Here is a 17,122-nt window from a genome sequence, read left to right as displayed (position 1 = left end):
ATCCAGATTAGATTACAATTGACATCTTTATATTCGAAAATGAGCATGAGAGAAAATTGGTTGGTTTGGGAAAGCGAGTGGTGGCGTCTCATCTAAGAGAGGATCATGATGGAAGTCGCTGCAGAATCACAGAGCAGCTGTCTGTCAGTGATTATTAAGAGACACACGATGGCACAGCTTCATGTGAACACACGAGTTTGCCATTAGCGACAAGAAGCGGCAGAAAACTGTGATTCCATGGCGACTCTATAATGTAATGCAGACAAATTAAATCATGCACACACACACGCACACACACACGGGCGTGCAGTCATTACATTCAAATTGTGGTGCGTAACTTTTAAATATAAACAAATGTCTGTCACACTTAGACCGGTTCACACAATGACGACTGAGCCTCCGCACCACTCTCACTGTGTTGAGATCTTTTGTCGGTTGGGCGACATTCCCACCCCGCACACAGGAAGTGATTCATTGATGTCAACAAAAGTTTCAGAAGTGAATTCTACTGCTCAAAAAAAAAAACCCTTGTCATTCGGTAGTTTGATGGGGGTCATGCTCACAGTGTATACACACAAGCACCCCCTGATCGTTGTAGTATGAGAGTAGTAGTCTGATATTTGAATGACAGTCCATTTTCATATGAAGGATGCAGCATAGAGGTTCCCACGGTTGGTGTAGTGGTTAGTCCAGCAAGAAGACCCATGTTCCTGCATGGGTTCGAGCCCCAGTTGGAAGAAGGGCCTTTCTGCAAGGAGTTTGCATGTTCTCCCTGTGTGTGCATGGGTTTTCTATGGGTTCTCTGGCTTCCTCCCACAGTCCAAAAACATGCAATATGGGGATTAGGTGAATTGGGCACTCTAAATTGAATGTGTGAGTGTTTTTTTGTCTCTATATGTGGCCCTGTGATGGACTGGCGAACTTTCCAGGGTGTACAACCCCCCTCTCCCCCCTATCGCCCTATGTTAGCTGAGATAGGCACAGCACCCGCTGCGACCCTCTGGTGGAGGATAAAGCGGTAGATAATGGATGGATGCAGCTTTCAAATAACGTTCCTGAAGACTAAATAGAGGCTTAATAATAACATCAATGACAAAAATCCCCAAAAGTGATACACCACAGCTTTCAACATCAACAAGTTTTCTCTCTGCCTGTCACCACCCATCAGAGACGGTCATATCCTGACAGACAGCCTCGTGTGATTAATGTCTCTGGTCACAGAAAGCTTCAGTATTGATCTGCTGGTCATTGATCCGACGGTTAAAGGGTTTAAGAGGGAGGGACGCACGTGGACACGTGCTGTGCATGAATGAATAAAACATAAATCAGTTGGGGAAAAAAGGCCATACAAAGGCCAGATGTGCATGAGGTTATTCTTTTTTTTTTTTTTTTTTAAGGCATGCAGGCGCGAGCTTCATGCAGCATTTGTGCTGCAGGCCGAGCAATTTGTCTGTGTATGCCTGTGTGTTTTTGTCCAATCAATGAGGATAAAACAAAGACTTTGAAGAGGAATGAACACTGGGCAGCAGGACAGAAACTCCCAGATGATTTTATCTCAGGGCACATCTGGCAAGTTAAAAATAACTCACACACACTCACACACACACGGCCTTCACCCTGATCATGACGAGGAAACAAATTCACGCAGACACTTTTCATCGCCTCACTTCCTGACTGGCTGAAGATCCAGAAGAGTTTTTTTTTTGTCAAAACAGCTGCATCTGAGAGGATTTCCTCAGCCATAGACAATATATTAAAAAAAAAATTTGTTTGACTTTAGATGAAAACATCAGCTCCATGGGCTGAAACACTCCTCATCTAACCATCTTCCTCCTTCTAAATCTTTCTTTCATGTCTGTTGTTTCCTAGGTGGAAGTTATTTTCATAATTTATTTCTTTCCTCATCAACATACCGTTGTATCCATCTTGGTTGATGTCTCCCAGGGGCGCTATAGCTGTGCCGAAGCGCCCAAACGTGTACGTGCCTGTGAGGGCGACAGGACTGGTGAACGTCAGCGGTGCCGTCTGCAGGTACAGGTAAACCCTCCCCACCTCCCTGGGTTTGCTTTCCATCTCTCTCTCCATGTAGAGCGGCGCTCCGACCAGCACATCGTCAGTCCTGAGGACACAAATTGTAACATTGGTACTCGGAGAAAAAAAAACAAAGCGTTACTTGTTAGCTGGTTTTTTAACATACCCATCTCCATTCAGGTCAGAGACAGCCACTGAGTAGCCAAAATAGGAGGCCATCTTAGGGAGAGAGAGAAGAATGGAACATGAGTTTAACGACTGATGTGTTGAATACAAATGTCAAATACATATGTGTGATCATTTCTGCTTTCCCATAGTGAAAGGTGTCTGTTGCATGTATTGTATGTTCCCTTTTGTTGCTGTAGCTATGAACTAAAGCTGCAACTAACGATTGTTTTCGTAATCAATTAATCTGTTGATTAATTTCTCGATGAATCGTTTGGTCCATAATATGTTAAAAAACGTTGATCAGCGTTTGTTAAACCTGGACATGAGGATGTTCTTAAATGTCTTGTTTTGTCCACAAAGCAAAATGATTCAGTTTGAATGATTTCTTTGTTATGTGGAGCAAATAAACGAAGAAAATATTCACATTTAAGAAGCTGAAACAATCAGAAATCTTGTTTTAATAATGAAAAAAGTTTCAAACCGATGAATCGATCATCAAAATAGTTGACGATTCGTTTCGTAATCGATTAATTGTTTCTTCTCTACTGTGAACTTTTCCTCATGGTGGGATTAATAAGGTCAAATCTAATCTGTCTCATGTCGATGCTCATACCTGCTCTCCTGTGAAGTTCTGGATGAAGGTTAGATTGGTGGAGTTGATCATCGCCACCTAATGCAAGGAACCAGACAGGCACAGTATGACACGGGGCTTTGGACTTGTTGCACACCAGGAGTAAACAATCTGACAAACAGGCACATGAAGAATGCAGGGGGAAAAAGTCAGAAACCGCAACAACAAAAAAAAGAAGCTTTTATTCGGCTGAAACCCCTCTCTTTTTCCCCTACCCACCCCCACCACCATCTTCTTTGTGCCTTTACCATTTTCCCCTCATCTTTCTCTCCTTCCCCCCATCCTAGCCCGGGTCGCGGGGAAAGACAGAGCCGGGTGGTGGGGGGCGGGGGGGATGGGGGGGGCGGGCTGAGAATTCCTTCATAAGACCTAAAATAACAACCACATGGAGACAGCCGGGGGGCTCCACGTGCACACACACACACACACATATGCAGAAGGATACACGTTGACCCAAAGTACAGATGTCTCAAAGACGCACTAAACCGGGACAGACTTAGGAAACGCGGGACAACTGAGGATATGTGAGCACAAATATTGAACAACACTAGCCTGGACGTCAACTTTCTTTGCATGCTGAGTTGTCTGTTTGGGAAGCTGCACTCGTCTCTCTGTCTCTATGACAACCTGAGTGCACTGTGTGTACAGGAAGGACAATTCCTGCACCAGCTACAGTCAGTCCAGACCTTCACCACATGCAACAGCGTATGTGTGTGTGTGTGCAGTGCGGTGAGCCCTGCGGTTGCACTGCAGGTTAGTGTTAAGGGTCATGTGTGTGTGGAGAAGGGTTAGTGGGGTTAGGTGGGGTCACCCCCCCCTCCATATGCAGCGGAAGCTGTGTGTCATTAGGAAGGACTGACACAGTCAGCCCTGCGGACAGGTTCCCATAAGACAATACAAGACGCACAGGCATGTACAGTGTTTGTTGAATCCACGTGGATACATGGTGTTTATTTTAGTTCTGTACTATAAAGCCTGTCATCCCATGAAATACTGACTTATCTTCATCTTTTTGGTAGAGATAGACCGATTATTGGCATCGATATAAGGCATTTTGGGGCTTACGGGCATCTGCCCCCCCCCCCCCCCCCCCCGACAGCCAACAAGTCAATTTAATTTATATTCAAAATGTTAGTTAACTTCATAAGAGATGCTGCTTAAAATAAAGATCAGTGAAAGATAAAATCATATTTCAGTTATATTGAAATTTTGGAAAACTTTATTTACTGTAGAAACTTTAGGGAGCTATTTATTTCATTGAAGTTTTCATTGAAGACATGATGCTGATCCTGGACGCTTCCTGCACTTTTTGTTAGAATTTTAAAACAAATATGTCTATTGTCTAAGATAAAATAAAATAAAAAAAACACTTTAACTTGTTGCAAATCTGAAAAGCTGTTTAATAAACATGTGCTTAAAGGCATTTAAATGTTAAAGTGTTTTTTGACGCCAATATTTTCACTTTTACTGCAAATATCGGCTCCAAATATCAGTTATCGGCCTCCTTGATCAGTATCGGTATTGGCTCTAAAAATTGTCAAGTTAGGATGTAGAACTCTTCCATGGCACCATGTAAAACTCAGCAACCGAGGAGAATAGTGGGAACAGGTTAATGTCAATGTTCTGTGCTTTAATTATGGCTGGCTTCACTGTGCATGCTAAAAGTGCGATTCTTCCCTCACCAGCTTTGATATCATTGTTGCGTGTGTCACATTAAAAGTGACACAAAAGACTATTTCAAGTGTGATTTTGAACAGCAAGTGTGACCAGACTTGGAACGGGTCCCAAACCCGAGTCTTTCTGCTGTAAGGCAACAGTGCTAGCCACTACGCTGCCTTGTGGCCTGTGGTTTGAATTCAATTTGAGAAAATCATATTTCATGTTTTTTTTTTTTTTTTTTGATGTCCAGACTTTTAAAGCCATTGGTATAAATCAGGATATAGAAAATAAAGTTCTTTTTTTTTTTCCTCTGGCAGGCCATAGAGAGATGAATGTGCCCAGAAAAGTTGACACGTACTCTCTAACTTTGTTATTACTTGCGTCACACACACACACACACACACACACACACACGCACACACACGCACACACACGCACACACACACACACACGCACACACACGCACACGCACGCACACACACACCTCCAAAACAACTCCAGGACTTTTTCCATAGTCATATTAGTCTATCAAAGTCATAAACTGTACATTTTATCAGATTCAATTCTCCCTTTTAAGTGTTTGTTCATATCACTTCCAAAATCTCATGATCTGTGTTAAATGAACTGTTTATGCATCATAAGAACATATGTATGTGCATCTGTTTTATTTTGTAGAAATGCTGTTGCTGCTGAGCTCAACACATTATGTTCTTCTGGCACCAATATCTATACTGTGTGTCTTTATTAAGAAGAAAAAAATCAAATCAAAAAAATCTGCATGCTTGCACATACTCACATATCCAAAGTTCTGTGCTCCTCTCGGGACTCCAGCTATCAGTTCTGGAAAATAGAGAACGATTAATTTTAGAGTGAATGTGAGTGAACGTCTGTGAGATGGATTTACAGAGGAACAACGGACTCATCGGGGTTTTTTTGAAGAGGCCTGAACCTTGACCCTCCTCTGCAGACCCCCATCAGATCGTCTCAGCGTTACCGACATCACACTCAGTCAGTGACTGTTCAGGCCCTGCTTGTGCATTGATTGATGAGTGTGGTGATGCAGACTTATAGGGACGATCTGAGGGTCCCACCCAGCGAGCGAAGACAGAGACCCCCCCCTCCCTTCCTGCCCTGCAGCGCTCGCCACCAGGCTCAACCACGAGCCTATAAACCAGCCATTCCCATCTCCATCTTCACTCAGAGCTCCCAGTGCAACCGGTCTGAAGATTGTTTGGGGAACAAGACCACAACAAGTTTCGTACCACAACACAACACATCCCTGGGCATGTGTAACCTCTTAAGGCTGACTTTAAGACGCTCTGACATGTGTTGTGCCTCGGGGGGTTCGGGGAGTTTTGTGGGGTTGCTGTGGGGGGGTATGTAAACCTAATGTTGTCCCGTAAAGATCCCACTTAATGGTGAAGAGCAAAGAGGCCCAGCGTAGACAGGAAATTATGAATTGGAAGATGAAATGGTGCCGGGGGGAGACGGGGTCTCATGGTGGTGACAGAGCGGAAGAAAATGAGTGTGTGATGACACACAGTGTTTGAAGAAGAAGAAGCAATATAAAGTAGTTGTAAACTGATGTGGCTTGACTGTGTCTGATTACATTTTCTCCGTATCTTGTTTCACTGACGAGTCGTGTTTTTTGTTAAAATGACTTGTTGTGTTTCATTTGTGGTTCTGACAAACCGAAGGCACGGGAAATCACTTCAGCGGCGACTCGTCGAGATCGTATCGTAGAAACTTGAAAAAGGATGAACAAAGATGAACTCAAAGGCGTCATTCGTTCCATCTGTGCGATGTGGCTGCCTCACTTTTCACCTAAAATCTTAAGTCGAGAACTAATTCTGGACCTTCTCAGGACCTGGAGAGCTGTGCTGCGGAGTCTGCCGATAATCATTCTAATCAGTCAAAATGGAGGACAGGAAATCCCTTTATCAGTGCTTCTTGAAGTCCAGTCCCCTCGGGGTCGTGACCTCGTCGTACAGAGACAGTTCTCATTACTGCTTCAGCTCAGAGCCAGACACCGTCACCCAGCTGTCCGCTCGCTATCGCTCACCCTATCAGACCTATCTTCCCAGCGTCCTGCTGGAGTGTGTCGAGACTGCGCGGCATGTTGTGTTTCAGACGGCCATGCGTGGAGGGCTTCTGATGTTATTAGTGAGGGATTCCTTTTGTGCTGCATGTGGTTAGCTGTAATGAGTTGTTGGCTTTCTCACCTTGTTCAGAGTCTCCCGTAAACTCCCCGACTGCCACAGAGTAACCTAAAGAGAAATCAGATGCAGAGGAAATACGGGGGGGGGGGGGGTGATATTTACTCTGAGTAGACTTCGTTATTGGTTATTACTGAGTTATGGTTGGTATGATTACATTCAAACCAAACAAACTCTCTGTGGACTCTGTATATCTCGCAGTGTTAAAATCATTCATGCGCTGCACACAGGAAGTGACTAAGACAGATGGAGGATGAAGTAAAACAGCAGTTTGAAGTATGACTAGGATATGTATATGTATATGTATATGTATATGTATATGTATATGTATATGTATATGTATATGTATATGTATATGGCTCTGTATACACACAAACACTCCCTCGGTGAGGTAGTATTTTCAGATAAAGGACCAAGGACCAACACACTCTTACACACTGTTGCTTTAAAGCAGGGGTTCTCAAAGTTTTGATACCTGAGGGCCAATTTAGGAACCCAACATTGGACTGAGGGCCGCCAAAGGAAAAAAAGAGGAAATAATAAACCAGAAAGAACTCCCATTTGTAATAATTTTAATGACCAGATTGCAGTTGTACAGTTTACACTTATTGATCTGTACCTAGTAATGTCCAATAAACATTTAACAAGCTTAGTAGCTCCTGGATTAAAACTATCAACTCGAATTCATTGCGGGCCGCAAGAAATGTTTCTGCGGGCCGCACATTGGCTCGCGGGCCGCACTTTGAGAACCAATGCTTTAAAGTCTTCCTGATACTTCCTGAGGTGAAGTGCTTGCTCACTGTGTGAACTGTTGGGTTTCTCTTTTGCACGATCTCCACGTTGCCTCGAGATTAAATAGTTTGTCGTGATTTGTTAGAAAAGTGCACGATTTTATACACTCGTCTTACCCAGGTAGCTGTCATCGTGTGTGTCCTCAGCTGCTCGAGTTTGTTTCTCTCCTGGAACCTTTCTCAGGATCGCCTTCAAAGAGTAGCCGTTCAGTATCTCAGCTATTCCCGCTGTCATCACCTGACCTGCACGCACGCACACACACACACACACACACACACACACGGACAGATAGAGGAAAAATAAACAACAAGGGTGAGAGAGTCACATCTGCTCATGGACAGTGGTTTCCGCGTGGACCACATGAAGAGAGCAGCACTCCAGTCCTCTTACTATAGCTGGGAGTGGACTGCTTACACCATATGAGAGATGCACACAGACTAACACCACGTCAAAAAAAAGAACCCTCCCCGAGGACGGCTAGAGCACATCACTAACAGGGGAATCGCTGGAAAAACACACTAATGTTCCCATAAAAGCCCTTGAGAAAATGTCCTCTCCTCTCCTCTCCACAGAGGATTGTGAATTATAGGTGTCCGCACACAAAACAACAGCCTTCCTCTGCTGTTGAACAAGAGGTCAAGCAAACAAATGATTTTTATCTATGGCCGTCCCTCAACCTTCCATAAATCCTCCTTAATTTGTGTGTGCGTGTGCGCTGACGTTGGGAAAATGTGGCCTCTTAACCCTCTCCCTCCAGTTCATCTCCCACTCTCTCCTGTCTGTCTTTGCCGCATCACTCTATCAACTCGATATAAAACCACCATCTGATTAATGAGACGCCGGGTTACAAGCTGTTAACGCGAAGCCATAAGTCACTGCTGCTAATTTGAAGCATCCTTTAAACTCGGTGACGGCAAGACTTGTATACAAGAGTCTGACGAGACCGAAGGCTGAAAATAATCGGAGCATATTAGAGGCCATAAAGTCCAGGCTGAGTGCTCTTATAAACATTTAGAGGAAGTGTTTTAACTGGAGGCAGCCAGCCTTGCCACGCTGAGGGCAGAGAGAGAGAGAGAGAGAGCGAATAGTCCATTAGGCTGCGTGTGATTCCGGTCTACTGCGGTCTTGTGCGCTGCAACATTCATTATTTAATCATGTAGCAACGAGACAAACGACAAACAAATGCAGCTAGATCGTACAAATAATGTATGTATTTTGATGTAAGCGTTACATTATTTATTTATTTATTTTATAAGTGAACAAATGAGGAGCCGTAGTGACCCAAGAAAGTCGGCGGGAGTGAGTTCCTGTAACAGCTCAATAACCTCGGCCTCTCTGCTCCTTAACTTTAACCGACAGTGAACGAGAATGAGAATGAACAGCGAGAGCACCTGGAGTTGGGGGAGTGCAGTGCCACCCTGAACACAGCTGAACTCTGACACGCTCTCGCTTGTGTCTACACCTATTAAGACACTTCATCCCTCTGCTTTGACTCGCTGTGACCTCAGCAGATAGAAGATCCATCTTTTCCGCCTGACTCTCTCACATACTCCCTTTCTTCTCATCTTTCTCTGCCTCTCCCCACTGCAGCATGTGTCTATCCTCTCCTTGACAAACCAAAAAAAACAAAACCCTGTCCCTCTCAGCCATGCCCACGAGGAGCTCGCTCCTCACTCCTTCTTAATGCCCTCTGTGCTTTATCACAGGACAAAGGGGCAGTTCCTCCACACTCCATTACCCCCTGATCAGCTCATTACAGAGCCCAAACACTCACTTCCTGTTTCACTGTTACAGAGAGAAGAATGAAGTAAAAGGCAGAGAGAGAGAAAGAGGGGACAAAGTAAAGAGACATTTTTTTCCACCTTCTCCTACGTAGATTGTAAAAAAAAAAAAAAGACTGCAAAATTGGTGATCGTTTCAACGTGCATGAGTGTGTGTGTGTGTGTGTGTGGGTTGTCTTGACTGTTAAAACCATCTTTAGCTTTTCCTCTCAACACCTTCCAATTTATGATGAAATCATTGCAAAAGCGTTACACCCTGCTACTGCAGTTACCTTGCCAGTAAAAGCTTCCAGGTCCTCCTACCACCAGCCGCCCTTCCTGGAATAAACACAATTAGCTCGGGTCAGTCACAGTCATGAGACAGAAATTTGTCAATGAGTTTGTGCATGTGACTTTGCCTGTGTAACATATATATATATAAATATATATACTACTGTTCAAAAGTTTGGGGTCACCTATACAATTTTTTTTGTCTTTTCCATTAAAGGTCACACTGTTATTCATCAAAAGAAAAATGAATAGAAAATATAGTCAAGAAATTGACAAGATTAGAAAGAATGATTGGTGGTTGCTGGAAATGAGCCTCTATACACCTATATTCCATTAAAAACCAGACGTTTGCTGCTAAAATAGTCGTTTACCACATTAACAATGTAAAGAGTGTAATTCTGCTTCATTTAATGTTATATTCATTGAAAAAAAAGTATGTTTCCTTCAAAAATAAGGACATTTCTAAGTGACCCCAAACTTTTGAACGGTAGTGTATATATATGTATGTATATAATGTATGGAGAGAGTACATTCCTGTTGTCATGCCTGATGACATTCTGTGGAGAATGACAGTTTCCTGTACAGGAGGGTAGACTTGGTCCATGCCTCACAGGTCAAGGTTCACGCTGACTTTCCATTTAAAGAATGCGTAAGCGTGTGTGTGTGTGTGTGTGTGTGTGTGTGTTTTGTCTATTGTGTTCAGAGGCGATGGGTCACATCAGGAGCGGAGGCTCCTCTGGGGGACAAACGCTCGTGCTCTCGTCTTTCCATAAATCTCCTGGAAGAGGCTATTTTTCAAGAAACCTCTCTGCACTCTGAGACGGAACAGACATGATGTGGGGGGGGGGGAGAGGGTATAGGGGAAGAAAATAATAATATGAGTGCTGCTGCAATTGTTACCTTGGTGAAATCCACACTGAAGCCAGCCTGGCAGAACCCCTGTCCTTCTGGGTCTGGATCACCTGAATAGAGCAAAGTGAAAGAAAACCAGCACCTTAGTTGTACAGCTCTATAAAATAACAACGACTAGAAAACCGAGGTGTGCTCCTGTTTAACTACGTCTAACTGTGCATGAACACAAAAAAGAAATCGTATGTGTGTGTGTAATGAATCTTTCTTGGTTTCAGAGGCACCCTGAGGTAAAGTTTAATGACGCTTAACTACACACGTGCGTGAATAAACACAGCGTGAATTATAGCTGTAGTCTGAGTGGTCGAAGATTCAGTTTAAGATGAGGCAAACAAGCTGCTAAGACGCATAGGAAAGCAATAATTCCCTCTTTCGAGAAGCGAGGATACGTAACGTCACCCATGAGGACGATTGAGTTTCAGTGTGATCATTTCGTCAGCTCTGGCATAAACAGAAAACCTTGACCAATTGCTGCCGGGGTTGTAACTATGAATATGTAATTGGGGGCTTTTTTTTTTTGGCTAAGCACTTTGTTGATAAGGGCTTTGTTTGATGTGCCGTTTATGATGTGCCACCTGATAGCCTCCATTTCTCCTTATCGTACCCTGCTAAATCCTCACATCACTGTGGACGGTCAGAAAGGTCACAGGGAAAAAAAGTGGAGGAGCGAGGATCCCATTTAGTGATTAGATAAGAGAAATGAGTGGAGCACAGATAGAGAGAGAGAGATAAAGCATCAGAAGGATTTTTCCCCTTAGTGCTTCTGCAAAGTAAACCAAAAAAGTCTGCTCATCCTTTTTCTCACCTGCACTTAGTTTTGCTTTGATTTTGGGTTTAAGACACCCATGTTTCAAACAACAGCCAATGGAATTTAAAGAGGACCTAGACCGGAAGTTCCGATTAACGCTGTTTTTTTAGTGTGTATCTGCGTCATTACCTTGTTTAAGAAGCCCTGAAGGTTCTAAACAAACAGTTCAGCCACTGCTGAGAACGCTGTGTTTTATTGTAATCTCGGTCTCAGCGAGATCTCTGAGAAAACCCGGTCCGGTTACGTAAACAACGGTTCCCCGGAACAGCAGATCCTCCTGCTCCGGGAACTAGTCCGGGTACATCCGGTTGCGTACATTGAACCGCAGAAGAAGAATGTCCGTTGTGGAGGTGTTTCACGAGCAACAGTGTCATCTGACTCTGGGTCAAAGTCATAAAAGGGACTGCGGCGGGGAGTCGTGACGAAGCTATTTTTAAACATTGTTAAAACAATGTTTTGATAATGAGTAGCAGTGCATCCACCGTTCCAGAGGGGGGAGCTGCGCTTCTCAGAGCGGGTGTGCTGAATATGTCACTTCCGGGTACTGGCCAATCACAAGACAGTTGGGAAGGCTCTACGCTGACTGGCCAATCACAACACACTCTGTCTTCTGGGGGTGAGAGTTGAGTCTGAAATATCACGGCTGGGGAACAGCGTCAAAAAAAGAGGATTTCTATCGGCTCGTTTACAGCAACTAGGAGGTTTTTGACCATAAAAACAAGTTAATGTATGTAAGTAGACCTCCATAACTAACATATATGTGCAACAGGACCACTCTATGTGAGCTTTAATGTGAAAAACAGTGAGAAAAAAAAAGACATGCCAGGACTTGGACTTCCTGAAAACAGTAGTTTTCAATCAAAACTAAAAACAGAGTCCCTGAACTACTCATGAGGCCAGATGCACTTCCAGATACAGTGAGAAAACTTCAATGAACTGTGTGAACTGACCCTTTAAACTTGAGATATAAACCTTAAAATTTATTAGCCGGCATAAAAAAAAATTGTGGTGTACTTAAGCTTTATGTCACGTTATGACATGTTATACTGGTGGATTATACGGTGTATTAACACACGGTCTGTTAAGGCCATATATGAGAATAACACTAACAACTTTGGTTCATCTGTGCTCATGCTGACAGTGGAGGGAGAGAATAGAAAAAGATATCGGAAAAATGAGGATGGAGAGCAATAAAAGAGAGATGCAGGCAGTTTGGAGACGGGGTCTGCAGAGTGACTCACTGGTCCTGCATGGTGAGTATTCTGCGTAGGCGCTGAAGTTTTGGACCGCCACATAACAAGTCCCCACCGGTTCCTTCTCCCCGCTCAGCTTCACCGTCCGCCAGTGGTAGAGGGGAGCACATGCCTAAACAACAAATCATAATCTGATTCCCATATTCAAGGATAGGTCACCTAAATGACGACTTCAAAAAAAAAAATCCACTCACCACCACCTTTCCTCTGTGTGTCCTGACTGATGCTCCGAACCACTGGTGAGACTTAAACTCCACAGGCTCTCTGGTGCCGTTGACCTTCATCATTCTGTTGTCTGGACAGACGGAGACGGAGTGAGACAGACGGATGCAGAGACGGGGAAGACGGGAAGTGGTAAAGACACTTTAAATGAGCATAAAGGAGACTTTTCATCTGGTGCCATAAACGGCTGATATTAACAGCGGCAGCACAGACCTTTAACACTGAGTGTGTGGGTGGAAAACATTTGTCCCTTAAGCAGGAACAAACAGCAACATCTTTGAAACAGCTATAACAAACATGAAAACACCATTTGCCCTGCAGAAACAGACATTTGTCAGGGAACTGATTTTCTGCTTTTTTCTTTTTTCTTTTCCTCAGTCAAAGCCTCTCTCATAAAACCTAACAACGCTCAAGAGACTTTTGCCTGGAAATACAGACACACATAAAGATTTCCCTCCTGAATCACAAGAGAGGTGTCAAGACTATGGTTATTAGTGCATGTGTTTGCTCTATTGTAGAGATTTTCCACTGTCATTCAAAAGAGCAGCTGGGTCTGTTTAGGACTGTGCAAACTCCTTAACTCCTCATTAAACACCTTTCATGTACACACTCAGACACACACAGGTGCACACGACGTATGATCATGTATCATTTTTCCAATGTCAAAAGAGAACCTTTAGTTTACACAAATGTTTCTAATGTCTATTAAAGTCTCACAGATACAAATCCGTTACTACAAATGACAAAAAGATGCGGCTTAAAATGAAAAGAAGTGGGATTGTGCACTGGCACAAAGGAATTTGGGGGTATAAAGTTATAAAGTAAGTAAAAGTCATGACATCCAGCAAAAAAATACATACAGAAAATCCCAGTTGAGTTGCTTTGAAGCCATTAGCAGGCCACTGAGTTTATTGTAAGGCTTCCAGATGTGTGTGTGTGTATGATCCAGTGTGACCGTGAACACTTAGAAAACAGAACAGACTTTTTCTTTCTTTCTTTTTCTTTTCTTTTTTTTAAACTTTATACAAATTTGATGAGTCATATAAATAGGTATCACATTCCGGCAGATTATTAAATTGGATAAATCTGTATAAGTGGGACACACCGACAACAGAGCGGTAACTGCTTTCCTGCTTTAATCCATAACCATAAACATGTCATTTATCACTAATGTGTCACACCATCACTGTGCCAGCTGCCCCCACACTGGCATCATGACTTAAAACATCTGCCTTACCTCACTGAAGCCACGCACACGCATGCAGGTACACACACACACACACACACGTGAAACTGACAAATAGACGTTCAGCAGTATAGTCCAAACACAGATGTTCACCACTCATGCTGATATTATGAGCTCTGTGCATTTGAGTGCAAAGAATTTGCTGTATCTCCAGAATTTGGCCACTGGCATCAATCACTTACAACATTAACACCCATTCCAGGGAATAGATAAAGAAGTGCACACACACATTCACCACTCTGTGTTTATTATTCCACACTAAAAGCCTGAAATGTCCATCCAAACTCTTCACACTATGAAACCTTTGTCCAAAAAAAAGACCTATAATCAACTTCAAGGAGAGCCAACAAGTCTGTCCACACTTCTGAGGTTTTACCCTCATCATCACCATGGCGATGCGCTTTGATTCTGCCAGCAAACACTGATGTCAGCTGGTTCCGCCAGCAGCTGTTACCTTAAGGTATCAGCTGATCATCTGAGGAGCAGCATCCGTTGACATTCACAACTGTGCACATGATGGCGTTTGTAATACAGCGTCCTCAACTCGAGCTTTTGATGCTGTTAACTTCTATTTTTAAAAAATCCTATATTTATGGCAATGACAAGATCCCTTCTTCTTTCTGAAAGACAAAGACGCTTCGCTCATCTTCTGTGAGGACCTCACAGACCTAACAGAGACTGTGACCGTGGGGTTGGTGGTGGTGGTGGGGAGGAGGAGGGGGGTCCTTTTTTTCAAGATGGAATTAAAAGCAGACCTCACCCAATCCCCTTTCTTCCGAAGGCTAACTGAATTCCCATGTGCATACAGTTTACCCCCTTCACAGCACCCCAACGTCTTTTTTCACACACGCTCCAGTAGAAAAGTGTGCATCACAAAGATTACGTGCATTAAAAAATGATTGGACTAATGGTAATATATAAAAAAACAAAAACATAATCACCATGATATAGTTTCACCCCAAAACTGCCAGCAGCCACCTTTTTTTGTTGGAAGAGGTTGATGAGACTCTTATGTCTTATCTTTTTCATGCAGTTGCACATGGGCCCATTTATACACACACAAAAAACACCACTGCTTTTTTTTATTGTAACATGTAACATAATCAGCCTTTTAAAGAAGCTTGCAATTGTATTTTCTGTCATTCACTAAAAAAATATATGCTAATTTGAGAAAAGCAGTGATCAGTAATAAAGTACTGTAATTTTCCTTTTTGTTATTCTTTTCTATGTTCTGTAGAAACAAAAGGGGGAACAAACTGATTGCAGGTGACTCACTGGAGTTATCAAAAGGGACCTGTTTGCAGCTGTCAGGGAGTCCAGGCCAGGGGCAGTAGTACACAGCTCCGGCCTCCACGATGCCAGGCTGGGAAGTGTTGGCCTTTGGAGCCCCAACCAACACACTGAACCTGGTGAAGGATAAAGGTAAAACAAAAAAAAAAAATGTTTTTCATTCATGCATCACACGCTGCACAGCATGTCTCATTCATAAATCTCACAAGTTCTGTTTCATTTCAGTGTGATTTGCTCTGTGTGCAGTGAGTAATCTGAGCTGTCCATGCTTCTTCTGTCCTGCAGCAACATGATCGAGATGAATCTACTTAGATTAATCTTTCATTTATGTGCCAGACGTCTGAGTCTACAACAAAATAAATTGTACAGGTACAAATAAAATTCACCCAGTACCATGCTTCATCACACTCACGTGTTGCTGTCGCTGGAGGCTTGGTAGAAATCCACAGAATAACCGAAATAGCTCCCATCTGGTCCTCTGTAAACCGTAGGATGCTGTGCGTAAAGGTTAAAACTCCAAACTCCAGCGAGCGCGGGCCAGAGCACAGAGAGCAGCCTGAGAATCAACATCCCTGCGGATGAAACACTGTCCCGCAAACACCCCGTGTATCCACCACGCACTAGTGCCCCCCTCTCCCCAAAAGAGAGACAAAGAGAGCGACTGACTTTCCTCCGTGCAGGTGAGGCAGCTTTAAGTCCGCCAGCGGTGAGACACTGGATCACTGCGCTCTGCTGCTGCGCTCTGCCCCAAAACTGCCTCCTGACATCCTGACTGAAACCACCAGGTCTGAGCTGAGCCTCGGCTACAAGACTACACAGACAGCCGCGCCCCCGCCCTCTGCATAAAACTTTACCCCCCTACACACACACACACACACATACACACACATACACACCAAACCACTTAAATCTGAGCGCGCAAAAGTGCTCTGCGCGTAACCGCTCCTTTTCCCAGCACAGCTATGGCGAATTAGAGTCTTCAGGTCCTAAAACAGTAAATATAAAATATCGATGTGAGACGTTTAACCACCTTTTTAAAGCGGTCCGGTGATGCGCACACACACACACACACACACACACACACACATACACTTGGAGGCTTGGCGCGCGCGCAAACCAATAAGACTATTAGTTAGTAAATTATACCACCTTATATTTCTTTATTTGCCACTTCTTGCAAGCGCGTTAAAAACCAGTGGTGCGTTTCCTGCCGTTGAGAGTAATCACTTGTAATTATGTGAGTAATTATTATGTTGCTTTGCAGCACAAATCTGTTGAGCTCCATGTGCAAGTTTAGGCGCAGTTTCACTCAACACCAGACGATTTCCCCCCTAAACCTGTTACATGACTCTAGCTGAAAATAATATCCTGCAATAATAATAATAATAAAGTTTTCAAAGGCATGTAAACGAGGCACTTGTTTTCTTATCAAAAACTTCCTCTCTCTCCTGTGTGTGTGTGTGTAGGGGGGGAGAGGAAAAGAGATGAACCACTTCCACTCAAATCAATCTGCAGTTTATCAGTGTGTGGAGTTAGTTTTAATTAAAATAAGCTTTATGGGATACACTAAATTCCTCAGTGTAGTAAAAAATGCAGTCACTGTGGCACTGTGAGTGTTTTCTCTCAGAGTTGATACAAACCAGGTAAGAAGGTGAGGAGGAGGAGGAGGAGGAGGAGGAGGAGGTACAGAGTGGCTGAGAAGAAACCCCAACCTTGACCCTGCCACATGGAGACGTTTCTCTGCTCCACAACACTGTTACCTGCCCTGCTCTCCTCCTTCAACACAGTTCCTTCCATCCATCCATCCATCCATCCATTCTGCAACTCTATCCCCATTTCCTTTATT

The 17,122-nt window shown here is 43.6% G+C and overlaps 1 protein-coding gene across 1 annotated transcript in view; it reads right to left on the bottom strand.

The window, feature by feature from the left end:
• The window catches only part of itga8 (integrin, alpha 8), a 48,394-nt gene extending 32,443 nt beyond the window's left edge, over positions 1 to 15,951 (bottom strand). The window contains exons 1-12 of the mRNA XM_083910692.1: positions 15,689 to 15,951; positions 15,262 to 15,392; positions 12,713 to 12,813; positions 12,507 to 12,630; positions 10,449 to 10,510; positions 9,551 to 9,596; positions 7,614 to 7,739; positions 6,712 to 6,756; positions 5,286 to 5,329; positions 2,813 to 2,869; positions 2,198 to 2,250; positions 1,914 to 2,119 (exon numbers count right to left, since the gene is read on the bottom strand). Of these exons, the coding sequence (XP_083766818.1) occupies positions 1,914 to 2,119; positions 2,198 to 2,250; positions 2,813 to 2,869; positions 5,286 to 5,329; positions 6,712 to 6,756; positions 7,614 to 7,739; positions 9,551 to 9,596; positions 10,449 to 10,510; positions 12,507 to 12,630; positions 12,713 to 12,813; positions 15,262 to 15,392; positions 15,689 to 15,846 (1,153 nt within the window). The 5' untranslated portion in view covers positions 15,847 to 15,951. The remainder of the gene's footprint in view (positions 1 to 1,913; positions 2,120 to 2,197; positions 2,251 to 2,812; positions 2,870 to 5,285; positions 5,330 to 6,711; positions 6,757 to 7,613; positions 7,740 to 9,550; positions 9,597 to 10,448; positions 10,511 to 12,506; positions 12,631 to 12,712; positions 12,814 to 15,261; positions 15,393 to 15,688) is intronic.
• Positions 15,952 to 17,122: the final 1,171 nt, after the last annotated feature.

This window comes from Microchirus variegatus, assembly GCF_963457635.1.
Source record: "Microchirus variegatus genome assembly, chromosome: 1".
Taxonomy (NCBI): domain Eukaryota; kingdom Metazoa; phylum Chordata; class Actinopteri; order Pleuronectiformes; family Soleidae; genus Microchirus; species Microchirus variegatus.
The sequence above is the reverse complement of the archived record's forward strand: the minus strand, read 5'-3'. Positions and strand labels throughout refer to the sequence as shown.